General features: G+C 38.0%; 1 protein-coding gene across 12 annotated transcripts in view; it reads right to left on the bottom strand.

Annotated features, from left to right (window-relative positions):
* anks1b (ankyrin repeat and sterile alpha motif domain containing 1B) overlaps positions 1-22,242 on the bottom strand; it is an 815,114-nt gene that overhangs the window by 9,880 nt on the left and 782,992 nt on the right. For 8 of the 12 annotated variants that reach the window (XM_060842911.1, XM_060842914.1, XM_060842910.1 and 5 more), the window contains 6 exons: positions 19,466-19,645; positions 16,119-16,247; positions 15,688-15,759; positions 13,012-13,095; positions 8,980-9,117; positions 2,332-2,502 (listed from right to left, as the gene is read on the bottom strand). In XM_060842911.1, coding sequence (XP_060698894.1) covers positions 2,332-2,502; positions 8,980-9,117; positions 13,012-13,095; positions 15,688-15,759; positions 16,119-16,247; positions 19,466-19,645 — 774 coding nt within the window. The remainder of the gene's footprint in view (positions 1-2,331; positions 2,503-8,979; positions 9,118-13,011; positions 13,096-15,687; positions 15,760-16,118; positions 16,248-19,465; positions 19,646-22,242) is intronic. The other 4 variants (XM_060842915.1, XM_060842921.1, XM_060842918.1 and 1 more) reach the window with 2 other exon arrangements.

Below are 22,242 nucleotides of genomic sequence, written 5' to 3'. Positions count from 1 at the left end.
ATCAGAGCTTTTGGACCATTGCTAGCCACCTTTGACACCAGCTATCACTGCCAAAAGGCTTCCCCTGAAGCTTTTTATCAGTGCCAATAAAATAGGTTGCGTTTTCAAGGGGATAATGCCAAGTTGTCATACTGAAAATTTATGGGAAAGCAGTAACTCTCTGGCTGCAGCATGTGGGTGCTATTAATAGCCAGCAGAGCAGTGAATGAGGCCAGGACAGACAAATCACAAGAAAAATTCAAGAATGATTCTCTCATTAATCATCCATTTCCTGAGCTGCCTGAAAATGACGATTTGGAAAGGGTCCATGAACTCCAAACTATTAAAAGAAATTACTGTTCACACAAGTGACGGAGCAAAGAGTGGGGGACAGCGACACAAGAAGATGGAGCAGACAAAGACAGCAGTGTCAACATTAAAAATACATTCGCTGTTTTGAGAAATATTGCTATAAAGTGTCCCTATGTGAATGAAATCTGTGCTGGTGCTACACTGTATGCTGTAGCAGGTTTCAACGTTTAGAACAATTCAGTATTCCCTCATGCTTTCCTTCTTCAAATACAGGACTATAGTTGGAACAGAGTTCTATCAGAACATGCAGTTTTTGCTTGAATTTGAGAGTTCCTTTTTTCAGATTAACATATAAAGTGTCAAAGTGCAGGGCATTTATTTTGAGTTATTTTGCCAATGTAGGCTTGTTCATTCATAACTACGATACTTTTATCCAGGTGCTTGCTGCAATGTTAGAAAGCTGGAATTTTCTGCAGAATATGTTACATTGATTCACCGATTGTGTGAGGTAATTGTGAATCCTTTCTCTAGAATGTGCAGCAATTAAGTCAGAGTTTATGCCTGCAACAGCTGAGTGAATCGATAGCTGGGGACAGGTGGTGAGTTTCTGATGAATGCAGGCAACAAGACAGTAACTCAGACTGTGGCTAACAGACCAAACTGTTATAATCCATCAGAGTTTGAGGGGCCAGGCTAAGGTTATTCACACTTTCCTTCTGTGGCATAGTGTAGGATAAATGATCATGACAGCTAGGATCCTTTTGTCTTGATGGGTGGACTGAGAGCACAGGATGGTTGAGGAAACAGTTTACCAGTTTTTCTTATGTCATTTGGAATGCAGAGAGAGGGGAACAGCTCAGGGGTTTGTTTCTTTTCACTTAATATTTCAAAATAAGACAGAGAAGAGGAAACTAAAATAGCAAACTAAAAAGAAATTAATTAAAGCTTGCACATCCTATCCTACAGCATTTCTGGTACTTTATGTCAGAGTCATAACTTTATTGAAATTAAAATCTATGCAAATTTAATGGTCACCCCTCCCCCTCACTTTTGTAGTTGAACCTTTCCCACAGGTTTTCACATTAAACTGGAAAGACATTAAATCAAATTTCTGTAGATTTGTGATAGCATCCTCACAAATCTTTTCTTAACCAGTTATCGAATAGCAGATTAGTTTTTAATGGTCATTTCAAGAGTTGTTTCCTGTTAGCTGAAATCACCCATATTGAGAACCAGCAGACTGAATGCATTCAAGTAGAAATGCGTTTGAGCTGATGTATTTTTTCATGCTGCACAGGTTTAGGAATGATCTATTCTATATATACTGCATGATTAGTCTGTTTAGTCATGTTTCAATTCTATCCTGGTTACCATTCCTGGGCGAAGATAATGAGCCAGTAACCTGCTGCCAGGGTTTCTGCACTCTCAACTTTACAACTGGGCATCAGGAGGTATGGAGCATGTCTCCACTTAATCACCCTCCCAAAAATAGCATTGCATACCTAGCAGCAAAATGATAAAGTGGGCTCAATTAATTCATATTTAAGTTAGCGATTAGCAGAATATGTTACAAATATGCTTGTCATCTTTCCTGCTCTTCCACTGATAAACAATAAAGGTTAGAAATCTCACATGATTAATGATTTAACTCATAGTCAGAAACCGTATTTCTTGGATACATTATAACTCCTCTGTTGGTGACAAAAGCAAGCTTTGGCTTGCCGCAGGTCCCTATGGAGAAATTTCAGTCTCGATTTACTGTTTGCAACAGCTCACTAGCAGCACATACAACAATGTGCATGTCAGATAGCAATTCATTTGTATAATTACTATTGAAAGGTCATTGTTAACTTATTTCCTTCTGACTGTTTGTTGCATGTTAAACAATCTCGCATCCAATTTATATCAGCAGACAGCTAGTCCTTAATGCACAAGATCTCCAAGTGCGGCACTGAGATACAATGAATTGCTTACTGCCAATAACAAGCAGAAAAGGATCCATCTTGTTGCTATGCATCTATCTGCTTATTAGACTCTTACCACAGATTTCCGGATACTTGCTCGCGGCTTTGGAATGGGTTTGCCAGCTTTACTTTCAAGGCTATCTTGCATTGTGGGCGGGCCGTGGCCACCTTTCCTGGCTTGTAGGGCCAACTGATAAGCCACTTCGAAAGCTTGTCCAAGTGTTAAAATGATCTCATAGGCTAAATTCTGGAGGAGAAATGAGAGAAACAAGACAATTGTTGGATTTATAAGTATCATTTGAAGGCAACTTAATAAAATTCAACTGGATGAAATTGTGCGCAAATGACTATATTTTCTAACTTCAGTGGATAGGAGATGAGAAACAGAGCACTCTGAACTATGTTTATTATTCTAATCCATATTATTAATATAAGAATGATGGATGTCATGTCTTGTTACATTATCTTTTATTAATTTTAAACCAGCAGCACATTACCTTAAATATGGCATGTTTCATAATTAAAGTCAAGTCCAACTCATCATATCAAACATTACAATAAGTTCGTGCGCTCAAGCTGCTTTAGTAAAATTCTCCCTTAAACTTGTTTTTCTTGATGTTTTGCACCAACTGACGCACTTCTGATTTGATAGGAGTATCAATATATAAATAAATAACTCCAGGGTGTTTGCTTTTGACAGATTATTCATACTACCTAATTATATTTTGCTCTCTGAGGCTACGTAATGTAATTACGATTCAAAGGTTGTATTGTATCAGCAGTTTTAACTGACAGATTGCTAATATCTAATGCGCTTACTGCCAACAACTTTCACTGCAACACTCTGGATCTCCATGGAAACAACAGGATCTATTCCACTGCAGCTGAGTTGCTGATTCTAACTGGAGACGTCTGCAGCACTGGGGTTCATTTTCTAGCCATTTCTGTTTGAACTATTTCCAGTATATTACCATTAGAATGCTTCTACAAATATTCTCTGGATGGCTAATGTTGTGACTTGAACATCTTCCCATAATTGATCCTTAGATCTCACAATGTCGAAATTAAAAGTATGTTTTCTCCCAGTGCTCTAGTAGATTGAACTCCCTGTTTAAGATGATTAAGAAAGGCTAGTGTTGCAGAGATGCCCTTCTCCTTTGAATAAGTGAATTTTGGAGGTTCACCTTTTTTATATATTTGAGTCCACATAATATATAAACCCAAATATCACTTCTGTATTATCATTGGAATACTAATACAAAATTCTCAGGATTGGCTAGTATTCTGACTTGAGCATCTTCCCATAATGTGTCCGTAGCTCTACTGTGTTCTAAAGCATAATCCTTCCCGTTATATAGCAAGGTTGCGCCTTTAATTGAGTTCATTCTAAACATTAATTGATAAATTCTGCAAGTCGACTAAATGAAGCTGCCATTGAACAGTTTTCTTTTAGATTACTTACAGTGTGGAAACAGGCCCTTCGGCCCAACAAGTCCACACCGACCCGCCGAAGCGCAACCCACCCATTCCCCTACATTTACCCCTTTACCTAACACTATGGGCAATTTAGCATGGCCAGTTCACCTGACCTGCACATCTTTGGACTGTGGGAGGAAACCGGAGCACCCGGAGGAAACCCACGCAGACACGGGGAGAATGTGCAAACTCCACACAGTCGCCTGAGTCAGGAATTGAACCCGGGTTTCTGGCGCTGTGAGGTAGCAGTGCTAACCACTGTGCCACCATCCCGTTGCAAAGAAAAACTATCTAATCGCCACTAAGTTTTGCAATGCAAGTTGCAGGTTCCATTAAATATATTAATTTGCATTGTTTTAGAAAGGAGGGATACAGTTTTCAAAAATTTATGCAAGCTTAATTATAAGCTAGAAATATTAAAGGTTCCTATAAATCAGATTATAAAGTTTTGCAGTTTAAGATTAGGCCAATTGCAATAACCCTGTAATCTAAGGTTGTGGTTGGATCATCCTATAATTTTATTAACTATATAGTAACAGAAAGTCATATTCAGGGGGGTAGTAAACATTTCTAAATTTAATGTCATTTATCAGCATTATCCAACAAAATACATGATGCCGTTTGTGTTTTTTCTTTTTATTGATTCATGGGATATAGGTGTCAATGGTGAAGCCAACATTTATTTCCCTGCCTCTAACTACTCAGAGGGCAGTTAAGAATCAAGAGTGTTATGGGTCTTGAGTTAAATATGGGCCTTACCAGGTAAAGATGGCAGTTTCCATCCTAGAGGACATTAGTGAACCAGATTCTCTTTTTCCGACAAACGACAAAGGTTCCAAGGTCATTATTAGACTCCTAATTTCAGATTTGTTTTGAATTCAAATTCCACCTCCAACCATGATTCAAACTCAGGACATTGTGTCTCTGGATTAATAGTCGAGCAACAATACTGCCAGGCCACTGCCTTCACCTGTACCTTACCATATATTTACTGTATATTAGTCCATGATACATACACCAAAGAGTCTGATGAAGTTTATTTACAATTCTAATTATTTACAACACTATAGTGTCACAGACTTAAACACAGAGTCTGGGTTCTATGCTAACTGTACATGATATATACATAACCAAGTGACTATTTGGAGTCCATCTTAAAGAGTGGCTGAAGGGGGGCAAGGTACTTTTACAGAAGTCACATGATGTCATGTGATTACCTTACCAGTACTAGACTCTCTGATCTGATATGTATTACATAATAACGACAGAGCAGAGTCTAACGGTGCACTGATGGTATAGTTCTGGGGCTTGTTCAAAAGTGCTTTCCTGGGAGATTGAATAGTTCTGGTGGCGATAACCAGTTCTATAAGCCTTTCAGCTAAGTTATTTTCTGTGAACTCTCATTCTGTAGCTTTGCATGACACCTATGAATTGATCGATTGCTTCACATAACTGTTGGCGTTATGACAAACAGTCAGCTTGTGTAACCTGAAACTGACTCAACCTTTGAGGTGATCTTTGAAGATCTTAAAAGAAATGGTCAGGATCTTTGCAGTCATCATCAGAAATACTAAAGGACTTTATTCTTCTTGGACGTTTCAGTCCCCAAAATGAGAGGTTTGACTGCTTGTTATTCTGTGTCATTTGCCTGTTGATCCATAAAGATTGATATTTTATTTAAATAACTGAAGTTCTGATAGAATATCCATAGAATGCCAAATCATTGCTATGTGTTTCCTTCTTGCTCTTTAAAATGACATAATAAGAAGTTGTATGACAGTGTAGCTCTTTTCTGTGCTTTTGTATTTTTTTTTATATATTGTGTTATTGCCCCTTCAAAATTGCAGTCTTGTAGTCGTAGGTTTTATCTGTATGTGACATTCACATTAATGTCATCACAAAGACTTTAATAAAAATGTGAGGAGCTAATTTGGAAGTGAAAGTGATGGAATCAGCTGATATTGGATACAGGTGGAAAATCACTTTATGCTGTGATTGTTTTCCCACAATATTTTGTTCCAGGCCCAGCTCCCTTAGATTGGGGTTGTCCAGCAGCACTTTAAGTGCATTTTGTTTTAAAATTTGATTTCCAGCAGCCTCTCATTCATTTTTTGTTAAATAGAAACAGAGAGAGAGAGAGACAGTACATTCACTGCATTTCAGTACAGGTTGGGACCATTAATTTTGGTACTTCAGTCTTGTTTATAGTTGTAACTTCAGCTCTCAGTTGGCGAGTTGGTGAGAAGGATTGATGACGGTTAGGAAAAACATTTCAAACCTGCCATTGTGCTGTGACCTGTTCTGCCCTTAAAATCCATGTAGTGCCCCTAGCTAGTTGTCACAACTGATTTTTAATGCTCACTTGTGCCAACATGATACCTTTCATGGTTTTCTATATGTTAGCCTGTGTAACATGAACCATAGATGTGTTGTGTTCTATTGCATCAGATATCTTGATGTTTATTTACAGCAACTATTGGTAAAGCTATAATATCAAAGAATTACATTGTGTTTTCTGCTTACTAATGTTAGTATACATTGTACACAAAAAAAACAACTGACTGCAGAGATTCCAAGATACAGAATGTGACTGACGTGTAGGTCTTTATACCGAAACAACACATAACTGTTGTGTCATCTTAACTGTCTTTCAAGATACTTGCCTGTCTGGCCTACAATCTATGCCATAACATTACATAAGCAATATATATACCTTAAGAACATTATGGAATGAAGATAGCCTCAGCTTTATTTAACTAGTTTAGCTATACAATGACAGTCTGAGTTAGCCAATTCTGCACAGCCTAAAGCCTTACATAGGCAATAGACTCCTCTATTAATCTTAATGGCAACTCTGCCATATAAAGGACTCAAACACTGGAAATGATTATGCTTTTGAACACAGTAGAGCTAAAGACATATTATGGGAAGATATTCAAGTCACAACACTAGCATTCAATGATAATACAGAAATTATGTTTGGAATCATGTATTATGTGGACTCAAATATATAAGATGAACCTCCAAAATTCACTTATTCAAAGGATATAGACATCTCTGCAATGCTAGCCTTTATTGCTCATCCTCAAAAAGGAAGTTCAACAAAAGGACATTTCAGAAGGCACTTAAGAATCAAACACATTGCTGTAGGCTTGGAGGCGAGATCAGGTAATGACAAAAGCTTTTTTGCGCTATAGGACATGAGTTTAGCAGATGGCTTTTTACGACAACTATGATTGCCATTACCAATAGTAGCTACTTATTCCAAATTAATTTGCTTAATGCAATCCACAGAGAGATCTCAAGTCACATTTTCTCAAAATCACTAATCTACCACAATCCACCTAAATTCACCCAACCTGTATTTTATGAGTGATTGTTAAATATTAAATGTTATTTTAGTTGTTAAATTTATGAAAAAAATCATTCCTTGAAATGTTTCTGGAAAGTGACAATTGTCATAAAATATGCCTTGAAAATATAAAATAGGACAACTGTGAATTTGAGGGTCAACTAGTTACATTGGCATATATTGAATAATGAGCAATAGACTGTCTACTTTGTCAGCTTCATCTAAATCAAATGCCTGCTTGTTGAATACACTTCTAAAGGAATCCACTTGGTCACAAGAGACAGAATGTGATGTACCAGATATTGGTCTTTTATCATATTTGTGTATTTATTTATTCTGAGATAGGATGGTGAAACAGACATTTGGTTTGCTTTCCTTTATTGGTCAGAGTATTGAGTACAGGAGTTCGGAGGTCATGTTGGTTAGGCCACTGTTGGAATATTGCATGCAATTCTGGTCTCCTTCCTATCGGAAAGATATTGTGAAACTTGAAAGGGTTCAGAAACGATTTACATTGATGTTGCCAGGGTTGGAGGATTTGAGCTATAAGGAGAGATTGAATAGGCTAGGGCTGTTTTCCCTGGAGCGTCGGAGGCTGAGGTGTGACCTTATAGAGTTTTACAGAATCATGAGGGGCATGGATAGGATAAATAGACAAAGTCTTTTCCCTGGGATGGGGGGAGTCCAGAACTAGAGGGCATAGGTTTAGGATGAGAGGGGAAAGATGTAAAAGAGATCTAAGGGGCAGCTTTTTCACTCAGAGGGTGGTATGACTATGGAATGAGCTGCCAGAGGAAGTGGTGGAGGCTATTACAATTGCTACATTTAAAAGGCATCTGGATGGGTAAATGAATAGGAAGCATTTGGAGGGATATGGGCCGGATGCTGGAAGATGGGACTAGATTGGTTTGGGATATCTAGTCGGCACAGACGAGTTGGACTGAAGGGCCTATTTCCATGCTGTATGTCTCTACGACTCTGCTTGGGAGATGCACAGGTCACCTGTATTACTCATCCTTGCGAAAATGCCGGTAAGCTGCCTTCTTCAACCACTGCAATCCATTTGGTGCCACCACACCCAGTGTTCCTCTAGGGAGTTATTTTTATTGTTGAACTTTTCATTAGCTGATGTGATGCAACTGAATGGCTTTCAAGATCATGTCAGAGGGCACTGCTGTGGGGTCTGAAGTCATATATAGGCCAGAATGGATAAAGCTGGCATATTCCTCTTCTGAAGAATGCTAGTGAACTAGATGGATTTCTACTACAAAATGATTGTTTCATGATCTTTATTAACAAGACCAACATGTGATTTCTAACTATCAATTAACTGAATTTAAATGCCTCTAGCAGCTGTGATAGGTTTTGAATTCATGTCTCTGAAGCATTTGTCAGAGGCCTGAAGCTCAGTAAAAGTCCTGCTTTTCTACTGTCCCTTTTACTTTTATTTTGTGTTTAAAAGAATCTGAAATGTAATTTAATAAATTGCCAGAATTAAAATCTACATTGCAAGCTATAAAAAAAGTGTTCTATACTACAAAAAGCAAATGTGTCAACTTCAATTTAATTTTACTCTTTTGAAAATAGATGATATAAATGTCTCCAGTGAACAATGCTGGTGGACCTCACCTATCAGAGCTTGAGTTGACTGTGGGTCAACAGAGACACTACAGACTGTTTGTTTGCTCATTTTTGCACATCTCTCAGATAATCACAATCCTTTGCAAATGGTTTCACCTAATTACTCTACAAAAGCTGAAACAGAAAACACTGTTGGTTATTTTTCACCCAGCTCAGTGGCATAGACGAATCCAAGCAAGAAAATGGAACAAAAAAAAACACACCTAAAAATTTTTTGCCAGTTCAGAAAAAAATGAAAAATGCCAAGAGACTGACCACATCAAACGCGCTGAATACATGACAGTAGTGGTAACTCGACTTTAAGTCTTTGGTGATGTAAGCAAAAGTAGAAAGATCCTCAGGGTCTTGAGCAGCGCAAGAAATGTTCCGAATTTCATGTTCTGTGATGATATTCTGTGGATGATTAAAAGAATGAACTAAAATTAGCAGGTTCACAAATAACAGAATAAGACATTTGCAGGGCTGAACTAATACGTAGAAACCTCAGGACACATAATTAGGCAAGGCCCACCACTACACAGGAAGACATGATACTGCTTTGTTTGTAATAAAAGAAAATAACACTGGTGTGCCTGATTTAGGAAGTGTAACTTGTTAGGAGTCCGCACTGACTGCGTTAATTCTGTTTTCGTGCTTCAGAACACTGTTGTTGCCCCTCAGCCCGTATGACTACCCCAGCCGGGATAACATTATCTGGCTGCATCAATTTCAGTTAACAGATGACAAAATGCTCACTCACTAGTACGTTCACACAACAGAACAAGTTTAGAATGCCATGGACAGGTAGCAATGACCATTCAAAAATTCTACTGAGTAACTGAAACCTCTATAAAACCAATCATAAGATGAATGAGGGACTTTTTCCATTTAGTAAAGTTCTTTTAAAAAACCCCTCCAACTTTTCTTTGCATGGTGATATATTTATACAGATTGTTGCCTGAAGGGTCATTGGTAATTAATACATTAATGCACAGACTGCAAATTTTCAACTGGCTCCTGTCAACTTCAAAAAGTTGGGTGGCAAAAGTTTAGCTCAGCTAACTGGAATCATTCACTTTATAGAAAAGCTGAAGGTTCTTGCCAAGTGAATGGAAGTACTAAATGCCTTTAGCTAAACTGTAAAGGCATGTTTAAGAAAGACTCGTGGCAGATGTTCGGTTATAAATAGAGGGAGAAGAGATTTTCTGTAGTGATAACTTACATCTGAATTGCAGCTGCCATAAGGCAATTCTCTTTGGTTTTCAAATGAACCCTGAGGTGATATCTGGCTATTAAGAGTTAAATAGGTTGCATCTATTTTGCAACAGCATTTCAAATCAGTGTAATTTGGTTATCTTTGAAAATTATTTTGATGAAATGACACCATCCCAAAGTTCAAACAGTGGAAGAAAAGTTAATGTGTCAGGTTAACTTCAGCTTGGTCTCCAGCCTGGGAAATGTTGACAACTATACTTGAAGGATCATCGGAGCTTATGCTTTCAGTGTTGAATTTAATACTTTATGCTGCTTAGAGCTCATGTTTTCAAAACCACAACTCCAGTGATTAATAAATTCTGATCAGGTCTCCTACACATTGTATGAATTTTAGTGAGAGAAAACTCTGGTCCAGGAAATTAGACCATTTCAGTTCCCAAGATATGGAGACCAATCTGTTTTTCTTTACACACTCTAAAGCAGCAAATCATTAAATGAAAATATAATTTCTCACCATACGCTTATTTAATAACTGGATTCCCCACACTGCCTTTCCAATTTCTCGTTTAGTGCTCTGCCACTGTTAATGCACTTTACATTAATATCTGTACAGATACATATGTCTTTTCAAATACCTTAAATGCATTGATTCCTGTGACAAGATTAGAGTCACAACAGAGATTGCTGATATGCACAGAGATCTTGATGCAGTGAGTAAAATGGCTAAGGTTTTTTTTAAATTGAAAGCTTAACAACATTGGCAAGGGCAACATTTGCTGTCCATCTCCAAATGCCCTTGGAAAGATGGTGGTGAGCCGCTATTCTTGAACACTGCAGTCCTCCTGATATACCTAAACCGCTATCCTGGAGATAGGATTTTTGACTCAGTAATAACCAAGGACCACTGATATTATATCAAGTCCAAATGATATGTGGCTTGGAGGGGATTTTTCAGTTTTCATGCATCTACTTCCCTTCTGCATTTCTTGGGTTGAAGTTGCAGGTATGCAGAAGGTGCTATTGAAGGAGTCATGATGAATTGTTGCATTGCATCTAACAGATGATGCACTACTCTTCCTACATGCTAGTGCTGACGGGACGAAGTGTGAAGGTAGTGAAATAGACACCAATCAAACAGGTTGCCATGGCTTACATGTTGATGAACTCCTTGAGGTGTTGTTGAACCCATCCACATGATGGGGAGTATTCCATCACAATCCTGAATTGTACCTTGTATATGGTCAGTATTGAAGAGTCAGAAAATGGGTTGCACACTGCAGAGTTCCCAGGCTCTGATCTGCTCTTGTGGTAGCCATCTTATTTATGTGTCTGGTCCAGGTATGTTTCTGAGTAGATTTACCAGTATTTTCATAGTAGGGGAATTCAGAAATGGCCATGTCTCTGAGTGTCAAAGATAGATAGTTGGAATCTCACTTATTACAGATTACCATTCCCTGGCACCTAAGTGAAAATGCTCCACGATACCTATTAGTCAAACTAGTTGTAGATGTGAATGCAAGATTCAGTGCGAATGTGTACAGGATAAATGGATGCTACTCTAAGGTAGGCTAAGTCAAATGGTGAAATTCACCAAAATCCAATCATTAAAGGGTAAAACAACACTCTGACCACATAGAAGTGGGAAAGGAAATAGCATGGAAATATTTGGTTAGCGCATAGCTATTATTAAAACTAAACATTCAGCCTGGAACCAGCTGAAAATAACAAAAAATACTTTTGCTTTTAACTTAACATACTCTATTAATAATGGCATACCTAGGTTAGTAGGGATTCTATTCTTGACTCTGCACTACTGACACAAAGCTCAATAGAAATTCAGAAGCAGAAATACATATACATTGGCTGCTACTTTTCCTAAAATGCTGGCAGAAATGATAATATTGGTTAAAGAGGGCTAACTAAATAAACTGTGAATGAAGAGTAGCAGATGAGAAAATATAATTAACAATATTCAAGGAAGGCATAAGATCGCAAGCAATTACACCCTCCCCCCAGCCCCCCAAACACACCTTCAATCCAGAGCAGCAGGTGTGCACATTACTCTGATCAGGGACAAAGACCGGTGAATGGTGAACAATACAGCATGTAAGGTTGTAGATGGATATTCTCCAGCTGGGTCTTTGTGAGCTCATAGTGAGAATCTTTAAAGAACCTGTCCTTAGAAGATTGAATGAGTAGGGTGACATCCATGATATAGTAGATGGTAACTGGTCTCTGGACAGAACAGTCATGAATAGCTGAGTATTTTTCCCCATGCTTTATGTTTTTACAACTTACATTAAAAAACCCACCCCCTTCTTTGTTGTAGTATGCTTTCCTGTAAAAATATTGCTTTGTGACACCGGATCATCTCCTACAACCTCTTCCATCAGGGAGAAGATACAGAAACTTGAACACATGCACCAGCAGGTTCAATAACAGCTTTTTCCCTGCTGTTGTTGGACTGACTAACTTCAAATTATAGAGTGGTGCTGAAAAAGCACAGCACGTCAAGCAGCATCCAAGAAGCAGGAAAATCAACGTTTTGGGCAAAAGCCCTTCGTTAGGAATACATTCAAATAACTTCAAAAAATGTTTATGTTGTTAATGTTGATCTGGCCTCGTGCATGTCCTGTGCAACCACCTTATGACCTGCATGTCTTTGCTTACTACTATCTCTCTGTACTGCTCACAAACAAAGCTTTTCGCTACACTTAGGTACACATGACAATAAATCAAGTCAATCAATAAACTGTACACATGTTAAAGAAATAAATGAGTTTAGACATATTTTGAATACATTTGCCATATGTTGCAGACAGAAAACTTACCCATTATGTGCCTCAACTCTATTTGGCCACGTCAGTGGGGCACTGCAGCTTCTCCCAAATTTATAATTTCTCTCAATACTGATTTGGTTAGTGAGCAGACAGCTTTCTAATGTGGTCAGTACCCAACAGAAATTGGACGGATCCTAGATTCATTCACACTTTGAAACATTACAGCTGATGGAAGAGCTTCATATTACTGTACCAGCCTCAAGTGTATATGCACTTGGGTTCTCAAATATACCAAGAAAAATTAATCACTTGCCTTATTTGCAGCATCGATGAACTTTACACCTTTATATGAGATTGAAAGTATAATTGTAGGAATTTTCTTCATTTGCTCTGAAGCCTTTAGGGAAACAAGACAGGTGAGTTACTTTCTGCGAAAGTAATGATTTTAGAAATACAAAACAATTTTAAACAGACTGGAAGAGCATTACTGCAGCTCAATCCTGAAAGTATATTTGAAAATGAACAAACAAACAAACAAACAAAAATGGAAATTGCTGGAGAAACTCAGCAGGGCAGGCAGCATCTGTGGAGAGAAAAGAGTTAATGTTTCAAGTCCAATGGCCTATGTTCAGAAAGTATTTGAAACTTGATTCTTTGAACAAAATGACCGTATTCCATTGATGGTTGAACAATTTCGATGTTTGCAAAGTTAATGCTAATTATTTAATTCATCATAGTAAAGAAGCATAATGTTTATAGAATCCCTCCAATGTGGAAACAGGCCATTTGACCCAACAAGTCCACACTGACACTCCAAAGAGTAATCCACCTAAACCCATTCCCCTACTGTATTACCCCAGATTTACCCCTGACTAATGCACCTAACCTACACATCCCTGACACTACAGGTAATTTGGCATGGCCATTTCACCTAATCTGCATATCTTTGGATTGTGGGAGGAAACTCACACAGGCACAGGGAGAATGTGCAAACTCCACACACAGTCAACAGAACCCAGGTCCCTGGTGCTGTGATACAGCCATGCTAACCACTGAGCCATGGTCCCACCCTCTGTTAGTCAGAAAATTTGTAAAAGAGAAAAGATCAGATACAAGAGTGAGATTGTTCCAAATAATGAAGTCCCATGGTTGGATAAGAGGTAGTTCCTAGGTTGAATATGAGGTGAGATTTCTCCTGCACTATTATTAAGAGAATGTAATGAAGAGCTGCCAAGCAGCAGAGATGGCTAATTAAGGTCTGCGGGCAGTCCTTCCGTGCGGACAGTCAAACCTAAGGACCCTCAGTTCTGCACCCCAAGCAGCATCACTGAGAGGGGTGGCCACTGCTAAGGGAATGGGAACAGTCTGAACATGCCTCTAAACAAATGCACCCTAAGAGTGAGCATCAATTCCTTTTCTTTTTCTGTAATTGAAAGGTCGGGAAACCAGGATGCCCTTGGGAAGCTTCTTCCATGTGACCAATTGATGTGGGGCTGCTCTGGGATTGGTATAATCCCTGTGGCCTGGGAAAGTAGTCTTTATTTGGGCATTTGATTATTCAAATCGACACTCCGCCCCATTTCTTGAGGCTGCTGAGCCACAATCCACAGTGAGTTTTGTCACTGAAGAAATACCCTGCTGATAGGATTGAATCCTACTGAGACAGTTTCCTGACACTCCATCTCCTCACCGATTGCCTCAAGGCTGGTAAAATTGACCCCAAGTCACCTAATAAATGGACAACGTCATGTATTCACTGACAGGGTATTATGTCACAAGAGTTTCTGGAAAGAGGGATTCAAAGGACATCCAGATAGCTAGACAAATCAAATCGAAACCATAATCATGATCTTGTCAAAATGGGAGATTAGGCTCATATGGCCTACTCCTGCTTCTAATTTGAATGCTCATATAGAAAGGATGAAGAGTATCAAAGGAGATTTGCAAATTAGGCATACAACAAAATATGTTACATTCTTAGAGATTTTCAGCACAGAAAGGATTTATTCAGCCTTCTCAAAAAGTTAGCAATCACACTGGCTCTTTTCTCTAAACCTTCAAAAGATTCATGCTCAAACAGTCAGCCAATTCCTTTTGAAAAGCTATTTGGGATTATATGTACATGATTGTTTCTGGTTGCGCATTGTGTGTTCTAATTCACCTTAGTTTTCTTCAGTTCTAAGAATACCTTATTCTCATCGGACAGCAAATTATCCTTCCCACTCCTGTGAACATTAAGGATGGTAACATAACTCAGGGCAGCATGGCCGTCCCTTCAAATGTATTCACAGCTTCAATCTTCTTTTGGCCAGGAGCAGCAATCAATTAATTTATATTCTGCATGTTGTTATAATATTCCTGCACATTCTGCCACCAATACCAGGAGGACAGACGCATCTCCCCAATGTACTGCAAAGAAGACACAGTCCTCTATACACATTTTTAAATCACTTCAGAATGTGATTACTCATTCCCACCGTTGGTCCCAAGTATTCCCGAATGTTCTAAAACACATCTCTATTATAAAACCAATTGGAATAGCTGAAGGATTCTAATAGCTGAAGGATAATAAATATCAATAATTCATGCCAATTGCAGTGTCGAGTATGGAGCAAAACATATTGTGCAATGGAAAGGAGCAGTGCTAATGGGATGTCCCAATCCAGAGATGTTCCTGACCTCAGCCTAAATGAACAGGAAGCTTAAGGTTAAGGTGTTTGTGTCACCCAGATTATTACGTTATTATGATCGTTGATAAGTTTCACACCAACTCTTGAACATGAACATCAATGTGCAATGATGCAATATTACAAATATTTCACTTTTTTAATTTCATTTTTTTAAATTAAAAGTTTTTACATTTTTAAAAAACAAAACAATCTTTGTCTAATGTGCACACTGATATGAATATTCAACAGGCAGTGCAGTTCCATTAACATAACGGTGTACTGCACAAATGTCACTGTGAAAACTGCATCAGACAACGTACCCGCATCTTAGAGCAGGCATCCTGTGTTGACTCTGTTCCTCGCAATTCCTTCACCAGCATAGATCCTAAATACTAAACATGAGAAAAGAAAGTTACATTTAATCCATAGTATGTGAAGGAGAATTCTGAAAATACATGATAAATACTTTCAAATATAATGGTCCAAAATAGCTTTCTGCTATCAAAATTAATATTTTGACAATTAATTATCTCAGTATTTACCAGAGAGAGAAAAAAAATCTGAACAAGCAGTCTACAAAATGGATGGAGGGCAAATAATGTGGGATAAAGTTTGAACAAAAAGCTAAGACAAATTAAAGTAGGTGACACAGTTGCTAAGAAAGCATTAGAATACACATGTACAAAGTACTGTGCAGTGTGCTAACCCCAGTTTACTCTCCTCCCATTCCTATTTTCTAAGAAGTACTTACATATGCTTCATAGTCACAGGACTGAAAGATCAGTTTTTCAGGATGATGTTGCCAATACTGTACAGGCGTAGATGACGTGGCTTCATTTGGAGGCCGTAGAGTGATTGAAGGCTCACTCCATTCTGCCTGCTAAATAAAAAAGGAAAATTAAACCAGAGAATTACAGAGTCCCTTACAGCTTTGGTAACAAGACTTATACAAGTCAGAAGTGACTTGTCAATTGATTTATTACTGATATTCATTTTCACTGGAGCTCCTTCCAAGGGAGGCACCTCAAGTCCAAGTGTGATCAGACTACATCCAGCACAAGTGGTGATGAGTTGAACCGATGCATTCAGAAACAATAATAAGGGTACAGAGTTCAATTTGGTAGGCTGACTGTCGTTGTCTTTTTGTCTACTCCACCTTCAACACATTATCCCAATGGTGCAAAAGATAATTAAAAGACTCATTTTATTGTTTTGTTTTCCCACGGCAGTGACACCACTGAAGAATAAAAATATCAAATCCTAAACCTTAAAGTTGCACAGCATTCAACATCAGAACTATTGACATTAGACATCTGGGCATTTTCGTTGAGGAATTTTAGGAATGCAAACTTTAGCTGCTAGGAAGATTAACCAAAGTACATTTATTGGATTAATTGATATTGTTCAGAAACAAATCAGTTGAGGAAATTTGAAAACTTCTTAAAATGTGTGAATAAATATAGCAGACAAATAAGTATCAAAGAAAATTTTCTGTGCTGAAAATGCAGTTACAAAATGGATGATGAGGTCAACTAAAATGGAAGGAATGAAATGAACAAAACTTCTATTAAATCCATGAGGAAAAGAGGCAAATATTCAGAAAAATGACAGTAGATTTGATGGATATCATGTATTGTGGAATGTTGATTACAGTTATGAAAGAAACATTGCGTGTGGGAACCTTTCATAGGAAATAAATGCAGTATTTTTTATTTTAAGAGAAGCAAGGTACCAGTTACTGATAATTCTTTTCACATTGTTCGTTTGTATTTTCAGAATGCCTTCAGCAAGATCTCAAGGAAAACCATGAGCAACAGCCGTGGGAATCCATAGTACGGTGCAGACTGGATTAAAAAGAAGTGTGAATGTGTGTGCTAATGACAAGTGCGGAACAAGAAAGGAAGTTGAACAAGATTAATACCAGCAGCTATCCACTGAAAAATATCCATTGCTTCCTTACTGCATAATATTTGGACATAATGACTAAATGTAAATTTATTAAGTTTGAAGAAACACTATGATAAAGTGGGATAGATGATGCAGGCAACAGTCTACCACAGATTTGGATTGGTTATGCAAGTAGGATGTCAAATGACAAACATTACCTTTTATAGCAACAAAACACTGTTTAATGAACAAAAGACTGTTTAATGAACAAAAGAGGAGTGCCATAGCTATACAATAAGGGTATGAGAACTTTGAAGTGGAGACTTAGAAAGAGGTCTGGAAGTTACAGTAGTTGTGCCATTTTCAATGTCAAGACAAAATATGGAAGCAATTTGAAAGATAAATCAAATTATTACAAAATGCTGAGGTAGACATTCTCAACATAATGTTTGTACCTCCACAGAATATGCCATGGCTATATACTCCATTGAACAGACGAGCAGGCATGGTAATTGAGACACGCATTTTACAGGGCATTCAAAATATAACCTAATAGTATGCTCAGTCAATTGAACGAACATTAGAAATGATTATTTGTTTTAAATTTTCTTTTTTGAATCTAAATGGGGGAATGGTAAGTATGCATTCCATTTATTTTTATATTGGCTAGGAGTATGCCTCTCACATTATAGTTATGCATGTCTTCAACATCCCTCTGTATGGTAAGGCTTAAGTTGTAAACATCTTATTGATGTGGATATGAAAAGGGTCAGTTCTGGATCTCTGCCACACTACAGAATATTATAAATACAAGAGGGAGCAAAAGAAGATTCCACACCAACTCTTTTCTTATTACAAGAGCCCATGGTGAACCTTCACACATAAATTTGACTTGTCAGAGATTATACATTTTCCTAGTAAGATTTGATCTCAAAGAGGTTCCAATGTAATCATATTACATTCATTCATTTTGAATTCTACTTCTTGACACAATATCTGCATTGATTTGGCACTAACTACCAAACATCCTCTAATGATGAGCAGTGGGGGATAGAGAGAAAGGGATAAGAAAGTACAGTGGAACCTGTTTGGCTTGAAGGTTTGACTACAAGGGTTTGGAGCCAAAATCAAACCTGTGTGGAACATTTAGTAGCCTGATAACAAAACACACAGATCTCCAAGACTCCAGGCCACTAGTTTACCTACAAACGTGCTCATTGAAACAGCCTTGAGAAGAAGATCAGTCATTGAGAGTTGAAACAAAACCAAGAATTGCTGGAGGAACTCAGCAGGTCTAGCAGCATCTGCGGGGAGAAAGTAGAGTCAATGCTTAGGCCCAGTGACCAGCCCTGAAAAAGACTCACTGGACCCAAAACATCGACTCTGCTTTCTCTCCACAGGTACTGCCAGACCTGCTAAGTTTTTCCAGCAATTTCTGGTTTTTGTTTCAGACTTTCAGCATCTGCAGTTCTATTTATATTATTAAATGTTGAAATCCCGGCATTAAAACTTTCATTATCTCTGCAAATAAATCCTTAATGATTAGCATGTTCCTTGTGAACAAGCTGCAAGCATTGCTCTGTAATGTACTGTTTTTAAATGCAAGACCTGTGCTTAACATTTTAGTAAGTGGGGTACAGGGAGAGACCTTATATTCATCTGAAATTATATTTACAATTGGTATAATTTCTACAATAGCTTGGCCCCAATACTCTTAAAACAATGCTATGGATGACCATGTGTCTGTCAGATGTCCTGATCAAATAAATACATACAGCACTTTCTAAGATCAAATTGTCAAAGTGTCAAACTATCCACATAATTACAATGTAAAACAGTGAATTTTATGCAGACAAAGACATGTTTTCCATTTTGTTTAGCCTTGGAATCCTAGATAAGGCCAAGCTCTCAATTACATAAATACTTGAAGATCTTACAAACCATACAGCTGAGGACCTCTACGTTTCACCAAAATCAAAAATAAAACTCCTTTGAGAATCTGAGTGAAAATGCTTTGGTATAAATGATGTATTAATTTTTTTTTACCAAGTTATAGAAGAGACAGAATTGATAGATGAGCAGATAGTACTGGTGTACAGTATGACAAACAAACTCACAAAGAAAATAATCAATTATGAGGAAAGTAAGCCAAGCTAGTGCAAAGGGAACCCAAGGTTAACAGCCTATTGCATGTTATTCAATGCAATTTACCTGAGCCATTTGTCTTTCCAGTTTTGACCTAGGCATATCCTCAAAGTAGCTGTCATTGATTCGCCTTCTTGCGTCCCCTTGCATCATTAAATGGGAAGAGGGGATATCAAGAGAGCCACCAGTGTAAGTGCTTTGGCTAAGGGATGGGGAAAGTTGAGGAGGAGTGTTGTTCCCAGGGTCCTGTTCCAGAAGCAAATAGCAACGTATTAATTAATGTTATGATTTATGTTACTGAATCTCTCCCAGCCCTAATGGTTTAGTTTCTCAGTGTCATTCATGAGTGTGAAAGCTAAGCATTTCAAATTGATGAAACATTCAGAAAACATGTTTACAGCCCTCGCACCTAAATAATCTATCACAAATCAATGGATATCTCAGGTAGTTTTAATCTCGGCATAACACCAATAATCTAACAAGAGCTAGTTGATATAGATTTAATATTAAAGCACTGCTTTAGGAAATTTATTTCAGCATTAACACAAAAATGGTATAAAAATCAAATGTATGTGGAACAAGGTTATGTAACATGCTCCTTAATGAGACAGACAAACTGGCCTCTCTTCGCTTCTTCAGGTTAAATATTTAAACTGATACTCATGAATCCTATTAGATAATCCAACTAAGATGATTTTTCTTCTCTCCCAGTCTGCACAAATTATAAATATGCTCTTGCCAACTTGCTTACTGGCTCTAATTACATATTTTAACTAAGAGACATGTGACAATGGTCAAGCATGACCCCCCCTCTCTGACTTCCTGACCCCTTGAAAAGGTAGTGTCTGGCCTCAGCACTATGTCTCCCCACAACAGTACAGTTGAGGTCACAAAGTTAAGTTATTAGGTAGAAGGGACAAAAGTGGAGAGGATCAAACCTTCCTTTCACCTCTACAGCCATGTGTTAATTACTCCCTGACCAACTGTGCCATAAGTGACCATTTCTTTTTACAAGAAGCTATGGCTAAATTATAAACGGGCACTTTTTCAAGATTCTGAGTTGAAAAGGTCAGAAAAAACTGAGGGAGGCAAATATCTGATCTATCATTATTTTTAGTGAAGTATTTTTGGTTTTTCATGGTGATGGAAAGCAACTCTTTATTCAGTGATAGGAATCCCAGAGAAAAGCTGTTGTTACATTTGCTCTGTCCCTCTTCAACATTAACTATAATTGTGCAAAGGTCCAGGAAAGAATCAGCTTCTGATGGCTTTTGTGGAACCTTCCAGTCTTGGGTAATCAGTAAAAGGACATATCAATGCTCTTGACTGAAGTGCAAAGACTTCCCTTTGATATTTATAAATGCAAAATATTGACTTTTACATTATTATGTTGATATCAAAAACACAGCATTCAATAAAGGATAATTAATTTACTCATTGTCAAATGCTTGGAGTATTAGAGGACATGATCAGGGGTTAGATAAATGCGAGCAAACAGCTTACAATTTTATCCCACCTATCATGTGACAAGATGCCCTAACAGTATTAATAGAGGCCTTGAGGAGCCCAAGTATGAAGGAAGAGGGTGCGATAGAATACTTGGGGATGGAGCAAAGAGCACAGTCACAAGTTCTAGTGAGGTTTTTGAAGGTGGGAGAGAGCTAGTAATTTTGGAGATATTGGGCAGGGAAACTGGCAGCTGGAAATTTCAAAAAGTGGGAGCTGCAAATCAAAAAAAAGAGGGAACACTGACTTTGAAATCAATGCAGCTTGGGATCAAGATTGAATGAAGTTCAGTGAACAGATGGATAATTGGAGTATGGAATCGCATATGAGTGAGAGAGCTGGGCTGAATCGTACTTCAATTAGAAAAATACGTTAAGTAACAGGCTTGGATGACGGATTCAGTTGTATTGAGGGGATTTTGGGGGTAAACGAAAGGGGCTATGTTCTCCAAATTGAGACATTTGGAGCGAGTACCTTTCAACTACAGACTTGGAACACTTCCAGCCAGATTCAGAGTTACAGGACACTGAAGTTGTTTGTCATGAAATTGCATCCGAATAAATAGCTGAGAGATGGACTGAATGAGTGCCAGCAGCAGTGGTGGACAAACAGAATGGTTTTATTCTTGTCACTGCTGAGCTTCTGGAAGTTATGGCTTACCCATAACATGATATTTACTGACATACTTGAAGTTGTAGGTAGAAATGGAGAGGGAGGGTTAGACTAATTAGTTGTCCCTACATTTTCCAATAATGCCATGGAAAGACATTAGGATCAGCATTTATTCAACCATTCTAAGAAAATAAGGCTGTTCATTTTGCCAATTCTGCTGGCTACTTGTGCAGAGGTCTCTCGGTGGATGCTGCAGCTACAGTGGATATGAATTACCTGCAGTCCTGCAAGCCAATCCTTACTTAAAACTTTCAAAGACCTTGGCAAATCTTTTTCCAATCAGTGAGAGTTTCACACAGTCCCAACGAGCAAAAGTACCAAAAGCAATATATTTGTGGAAGTAAACCTGTTGCTCCAGTCATCCACTCAATTTCATTGAGAGAGAAAAATGAAACACATGGCATGCTTTTCTTCACAGATGGAGGGTTAATGTCACTGATGGGAGGCCGTAAGAACCAAAGTAAATCATTATCAAAGTACCTGCTTAAAACCTTCTTCCTTACAAATGGAAGCCTTTACATTAAGCATAGCACCAAAGAAATAGTCCATGACAGAAGTTGTGGAACTGGTATCATTTGATTGAAACTGTCAATAAAAACTCTGACTGATTAACTGTTTTCTAGGTCAGATTCAAGAAACAAATCGGCATTGAGTATTTTCTAAAA

This window comes from Hemiscyllium ocellatum, chromosome 23 (genome assembly GCF_020745735.1).
Source record: "Hemiscyllium ocellatum isolate sHemOce1 chromosome 23, sHemOce1.pat.X.cur, whole genome shotgun sequence".
Lineage (NCBI taxonomy): Eukaryota > Metazoa > Chordata > Chondrichthyes > Orectolobiformes > Hemiscylliidae > Hemiscyllium > Hemiscyllium ocellatum.
The sequence above is the reverse complement of the archived record's forward strand: the minus strand, read 5'-3'. Positions and strand labels throughout refer to the sequence as shown.